A 7,240-nucleotide genomic window follows, 5' to 3' on the forward strand; every position below is an offset into this window, starting at 1 on the left:
TAGTCGTGTTGGTAACTGTTCTGTCTTATCCCCCGATGCAGCTCCGTTTGTACCTCCGGTTGTGACTGATGTTAGTGACCATGGTTCTCCGGTGGTGGTGCCGGAGGTGGTTTTTGATGCAATGAATGTGGTGTTTTCTGATGGCTCGCCAGTTATGGGTGTTGTGAATTCTAATGGGGGTGTTCAAGGTTCAAAAGATGCAGATGGTGGTTCTGATAGTGTTTTGCCTGTTGCGGTGGTGCCGACTGAAATTGAGAAGGGAAGAGAGGAAGTTAATCTGATTACCAACAGTTTAGTTGTGGTCCCTGTGAGCGTGGTTGATTTCCAGGAGATGGCCAATTGTGTGGGTAATTCTTCTGGTTTGGATAGTAGGAATCAGAATAATTGTTTGGTTGATTCGTCGGATGTGGAGTCGGATTCGCAGTCTGTTGAGTCCGACAATGATTTTACTCTTGTGCGTAATTCAAAGGTTGGCTCTCGCGGAAAATTTTGGGGGAAAGGTCGACGCAGGAGATGATTTCTCGTTTCGTATGTTTGTTGATTCTTGCTGCTTCTTCTCGGGATTTGGCGGAGTTAGTGTTTGTTCTGCTGCTACGTGAGGCTTTGGGTTATGATGTGCTTGGGGTTCAAGTCATGGTTCTTCTTTGCTGGTGGTATTTGCTTTCTGGAGGTTCCTTTCGGATCTCACTGGACGCTGATAGCTTTGTCTTTGGTCTGAGCTCGCTTTTAGTTTCTAATTCTCTCTGTCGTTTTTTGTATCTGCTAGTTTTTCTTTTTATGCTGATGTAATCTTTATTTTTGTGTTATTAATATATTTTCTATTTAATTTAAAAAAAAAAAATAAAGACCAAGGACTTTGTTTGTTCAAAATGAAGTTTGGAGAAGGGTATTTGTTTGAATTCCAAAACTAAATATCGAAAAGCAGCGACTAAAAAAGGTTGTCAAGCTATGATTTATAGTAGATGAAGCTAGAAATTGGAATATCAAAAAAATTATTAAAAGTAATAATCATGATTTGTTGTCGCATCAATCATCTCATTGGTCTTCATTTCGTGCTTTCTCCTTGAAGGGATGAATTCACTAATGGTAAAATCATGATTTTGAAAATCGGATAGAATCGGGCGGTTAAATCACGGGCCAGTCATATGTAAGAACTCCCCCTATATCAAACTGGTAACAACTGATTAGAACCATTAGGTTGATTAGTGAAACATTAAACTAGTCCAAGTTTCTTAAAGCAGGCTAGTTCCATTACTACCACATTTAAATAATTAAATAAGTTAATTTAATAAGTTTAGAATGAATATTAAAATTAAAAGTAAATAAATAAAATTTAACATATTTTGATTCCCCGATGAACAGTTAATTCTTATATATAATAATCATTTATCAATGACGAATTAATCAAATATTTTTTCATGACCCCACAACTTTCGAGTTCCTAACACATGCATTATAAACCAAAATATATATTTCTTTAATTAATGTTTATACAATGAATAATATTTAATTTATAATTATTTAATGTCACGCCATTAAAAATTAAATGTGGATTATAATTAAGTATATAACATAAATCGGCAATAATTTATATTAAATTTATAAGCTTACATGTAAACTAAATTTTAAATTGAAAGTGTTTACATTTAAAATTGCTAAATATTATTTGATTTTGTCTAATTTCTTTGCAAGAATTATACTTTTAAAATTTCAAGCATTTGTTAGGTCATTTTATTTATCGGCAATAATCTATTGACCCCATGATCTCATAATACAAATGAGTTTATATTGATGATAGCAAATATCAGCTCAGAGGTCTTAATTCTTTACACAAAGACATTGTAGGAGTTGGTGAGTGCATGAATTTTAGACTTTGTTAATTTTATAACATTTTCAAATGCTAAATTTTAGCTCAAAATAAGTCAATAGATGGGGGAGAGTATTGGGTTCGGACACCTGACACAACTTACGTTCGGTATTCACAGTACTGAGCTCGGTACTATGAAGTACTGATTACCGAGCAGTACCAAACTCGGTACTGCTCAGTACCGAGTAGTAGGTGATGTAGCATAATTTTTCATTGGGCTCCGAACACATCCGTTGTCCGAACCCAATAATTTGCACAATAAATGCCTCAATTTTTCAATAATCGACAGTGAAATAAATTACTTGTGAAAATCTCTCAAATTAGTCCATATTGTTAGACAAATTCAGCCATTTGTATTTTACATTTTATTAATTCGTTTTACACTTTTACTTTACACGTGTAGTACCGGTACTGGCTCCCTTTATTAAAGCCTACCGATAGCTGTCTATATATACAGACACTGTACTTTGGTAATTAATGAGAATTCTATTTTTCGTTTCTTTCTTCGTCTTCTTCCTCCGTCCCGTACTAGCTCTTTCCTTCGCTCATTTCAAGCTTTCACATATCACCTAATTAGAAGTTTTCATTTTGCATTTTCATACTTAAATTTACAAACAAACTGAAGAGCAACAATACAAACTTTGTGTTTCTACAATTCCAAAGCTTCTACAGGCAAAAACCCCAAATTCTCCATCCTCCTTTTCCCCCTTTTTCTTCTTAAATTATTGTCCGTTTTCCCTTATTATCTCCCTCTAAATTATCACAGAAGTACGGTAATAAATTATACTCGCATGAACCATATCAAATAACAAAGATAACTCTATAAATTTGGTTTCCTGTAGTAGATCTTTACCCTTCCTAGACTTCATCAAGCTGTCTTGCAGTAAATTAGTCAGAGAGCTGCCAGGCTACAATGTTCTGAGGCAACAATACTTCACGATTCTGTGAAGAGATTTCGATCCTGGCCCGTTACTGCTACCATCTGAACTTCTTGAGTGAGTTCTTTTTGCATGACTTCGGACACAATGTTTTGGTGTATTTCCTTGAGAATAAACACTATCTGCAAGCATATGTTTTTCGTCAGTTGGATGACCATTATGGCATGCAATTAAACCTATAATCATAGATATTTAGTTTAAGATTAGGGGTGCAACTGAGTCGCGAGCCGGCTTGGATTCAACACGGTAACATGCTCGACGAGTCGAGCTTATCGAGCTCGCAAGTCGATCTCGAACACAATTTCAAGCTCCAAGGCTTATCGAGCTCGAACATGCCTCAGACTCGATGAGCAGCTTGATGATAGAGCTCGCGAGCGGTAAATCCTAATCCGCGGAGCTCACGAGCGGGAAATCCAAATCGACGGAGCGGGAAATCCAAATTCACGTCCGTCATTTTTCGACTACGAGCTCCGGTCTTCGTGACAACGTCGCCGGAGTTCAGGAAGACAACGAAGAAGATGTGGACAACGACGTCCGTCATTTTCAACTACGAGCTCGGGTCCTCGGGACGACGTCGCCGGAGTTCTAGAAGACGATGGACGTGATGATGAGCTCGGGATGAAGGATATCGACAGCGGAGGTCGGGAAGATGGATGCGACAACAATGACGGTCTGAGTCCAAATCGACGGAGCTCGCATGCAGATCTCGCCAGAGTTTGGGAGACAGCGGAGCTCGAGACTGAGGTCGACGAGCTGCTTGACATGAAGACGAGTCGAGCTCGAGCTCGGTATTAGATAGTCGAACTCGACTCGAACAACCCCTGGCTCGAGCTCGACTCGACTCGACTCGTTTGCACCCCTATTTAGCATATAACTAATGATCGAGTTAATTGATTTGCTAAATACAGAAATAGGACTTACCGGATGGCTGTGAAGGATTGATAACCACATTCACTGGCTTTGCAGATGTGGAGACGCAACAATTGTAATCCTTGTGCTCTTCTTGCATGTTCTGGCTACTTGCACTCCCAAGGCATCGCAACAGCTCTTCAGAATTGAAATACTCGTTTGAGTGGAAAGATATGTTGCTGGAATTGTTTGAACTAGACGAAGCTGAGCCTGGATCACAAAGGTCATTTAGCTCCAGATAATCGTCCATCGGGAATCCGAAATATGCATGGGAGTCTGATGAAGAAAAACTGTTCTGATCCTCGAGTGCAGCAACCTCGTTGCTATCAGCAGCAGCTTGCACAATCTCGTCACTACCAGTAAAAGGCTGCACAAGAATGAAATTACGTTCAGTGGACAGAATCTGAAATTTTTGTGTTTGGAGGGAGAACTTATTCTTTGCAGAGTCCGCACAGAGTCCGGACAGTAAAGAACCGTCTGGATGTTAGTGTACACAGTATGTATACTTAGTATAATTTTGTACACAGTTTAATTTTTATTTTATACACAATGTGTATAAATATTGAGTACACTCGCATCTAGGCGGTTCTTTACCGTTTGGACTCCGCACGGAATAATTTCTCGTTTGGGGGGGTGGGGTGATGGATCTTTGGAGACTACTAAGATGTTAAATTATTTCTATCACCACAAAATTTCCACTACATAATAATCCTCATAATCTTCATTCCTTTTATGAGAGATCAAATACATAAAAGCCTATAGCTTTTAGGCCTGAATTGGTTGCTTGAAATTAGGAAAAAAAATTAAAAATAATAAAATTTGTTAAACCCATCATTTGACTAGGTTTAATTAGAAAATGAATGACAACAAAATCATATTTTTCTAAACCATGTCTACTATCTACAAACAACATGAGCCCTTAGGGTAATTAGATCCATCATCATTAGTTAGTTATTTATTGAAAAATATAAAAATGGTAGACAAACATTATCCATAAATTATAATTGGATTCCCTGAGGGGGTTTGCTGCAAGGATGAAGATTTTAACTGTAGCATTTGCATCAGAATTATTTTGCAATATATGAGTTCCTTTGGATTTACATTAATCCCGATGCAAATTAAAAAGTTGAAAAATAGATCTAATGAAGAAAATACAAAAAAAAAGTACCTGAGATCTATTTTGGGCATCAGTTGATAAGCTGCTCTCTTCATCTTCTACAAATCTCATCAACAAGCTTTCTACGTGCAGAACATCATCATCATCACATGAACTAGAAGGGTTGAGCTGCTCCTCATTGGGTAACTTAAAATCACAAATTTTTGAAGTTTTTTCATTTTGCAAGAACACTCTACACATTAACTGGTAGTCCTGCAAATAACTCCACTTAACTTAATGAATGCAAAATGATGAAATAATGTCAAAACATTTTGATAAGATAGGTACCTGTGAAAAATTAGATTCAGGGTACGACTTCTGGTCTCTATGGTACTCTTGCATCTTCCAACCAGTTCTATTTCCAAAGGGTTCTAAGCCAACGTAAAATTCCAGTGTTATTTTACCGCCAACAGTGGCAGCATCTTGAAAAATTGTGATCTCGTCCATGGGCTTCCAATATCCAATTCGTTTGACTTTAATGTTTCTCCATTCAGTACATGACTGGTAATTATTATAATTGTACAAATACCACATGCCCTCTGTTAAGAAGCAACTTATGTTAGCATGTTTATGAGTCCTTGAAGGTTGTCAGCTTTAACAGACAAAGATGATAAAGATGATAGCATCTTTTTCTGTTTATTATAGAAGGATACAAATCTTCTCCAATCACCATGGTAAGTGCACAATGTAATTACCCAATCTCAACAATGCAATCCACTCTACTTCGAGGGTTGAGATTTTTGATATAATCTTGGACACTCAAAATAGATTGTATAGCAAAGATAGAAATGGATTATATAATTAATCTTGGACACCCAAGATAGAAATCTAACATATTTCATGCTAAATTTAAATTTAGGAGAAAAATCTCAAAGCTTCGAAGTAGGAGGCGAGGTAAATGATTATAACAAGCTAGTTTAGAAAAACAATAAAATCACGCAAAAGCTACCAATTTTAAGCAATTACTCCAGTCCACAATTCATAAAACTGCATAATAACAGAGGATGGTAGGGTTTTGTTACATTTCCTGCTGTGAAAGGGAGCCAGCTGAACCCAGCGGCTTTTCTGGGTAGGAGTCTTTCATTCAGTTCAACAGAATCAGACCTAGTAGACATGGAGGGGGGTTCGGCACCCCTTGTGGGGCCCAGAAAATATTTAACTCAATATGTAAGAAAGAGAAATAAATGGAGAGAGATTTTGGAAGGTTTTTAATTTATTTTTTTAGGGGGGGAGGATTGATTTAAGAAAGAGATCAACATCAAATTTAAATTGGGGAGGGAATCAATTAAGGAAAGGGGATGGTTTATGAGGGAATTTGAGGAGCCTATTTAGGGCAAATTATAATGTATTTTAAGTTTATGCAATTTGTTTTCTGCTGTAGCTTTTCTTTGAGAGTTTCGTAGCGGTGTCTAGGGTTTGTGAGAGAGCCAATCTACTTCTTGAATACTAGATCAATTGCATCTTTTGTTATTTGCCGAAAGAGTAATAAAAAATCAGCCCTTATATTTGTGTTCCTGCAATTTCTTCTTTTCTATTTGTTGTTTTTGCTTCTAATACGCATCATGTTTATATAAATAGATAAAGGCACACGTGAGATTACGAATGCGGTTGAGACGCATTTCTTTAGCTTAATACTATCAATTTTTCAAACTACCAAGAATAGTCATTATATGGAAAAAATTGTTACATCTGTAGGAAAATACTAAAAATACTACAAAGTTGGCTCTAAAATGACACTGAATAATCAAAGAGAGGAAGTACTACATATTAAGGTATATGGTCAATGATTCTGAAATTAAAACTCTTGTAAGGATAACCGCCAAACTTGTTATAGATACAACTGAGGAAAAACTTTATATGGAAGAAGGACATCAGCATAAAAGGTAAGAGAAATGATTTTTAATTGAAAAATCCCGGCAGAAAAAAAAAACTGTTATAAAGTAAGAAAAACAAAAACAAGAGTGATAGTAGTAAGCGCCAGTCTTAGAGACAAGAAGAACCAGTAATACCTAATGAAGGAGAAAAGGCCATCATACCACACGAACCAACTAGGAGATTCCAGGATAATTATGCAAGACCAAGGAAAGTCTTACAGAAGAGAAACTAAGGCAAGTAAGTAATCTCAAAATAGATATATCTGCCCGTAGCAAATTGAGGTCAATTATCCATATATAAAGAGAATGTCCAAAAAAAAAAAAAAAAAAACAGATAGGATTGTTAAGGAAGATAACAGCGGCAAATAGAAAGGTAACATGTTATACTGATGAAGCATATAAAGGCTTTGAATACAAATGATTGGTCGGAAGGTTCGGGCCCGATGAAATATTGGATACCACACAACTCTCCTTGGCCTATTGGTTGAGAGCTTAG

At 36.8% G+C, this 7,240-nt stretch overlaps 1 protein-coding gene across 1 annotated transcript in view; it reads right to left on the reverse strand.

Moving 5' to 3' along the window:
• Positions 1-2,456: 2,456 nt before the first annotated feature.
• The window catches only part of LOC110105590 (NAC transcription factor 32-like), a 7,930-nt gene continuing 3,146 nt past the window's right edge, over positions 2,457-7,240 (reverse strand). Inside the window, exons 3-6 of the mRNA XM_028698290.1 lie at positions 5,159-5,409; positions 4,883-5,083; positions 3,727-4,081; positions 2,457-2,927 (exon numbers count right to left, since the gene is read on the reverse strand). Coding sequence (XP_028554123.1) covers positions 2,776-2,927; positions 3,727-4,081; positions 4,883-5,083; positions 5,159-5,409 — 959 coding nt within the window. The 3' untranslated portion in view covers positions 2,457-2,775. The remainder of the gene's footprint in view (positions 2,928-3,726; positions 4,082-4,882; positions 5,084-5,158; positions 5,410-7,240) is intronic.

The sequence above is a fragment of the Dendrobium catenatum genome, unplaced genomic scaffold (genome assembly GCF_001605985.2).
Source record: "Dendrobium catenatum unplaced genomic scaffold, ASM160598v2 fragScaff_scaffold_1061, whole genome shotgun sequence".
NCBI lineage: Eukaryota > Viridiplantae > Streptophyta > Magnoliopsida > Asparagales > Orchidaceae > Dendrobium > Dendrobium catenatum.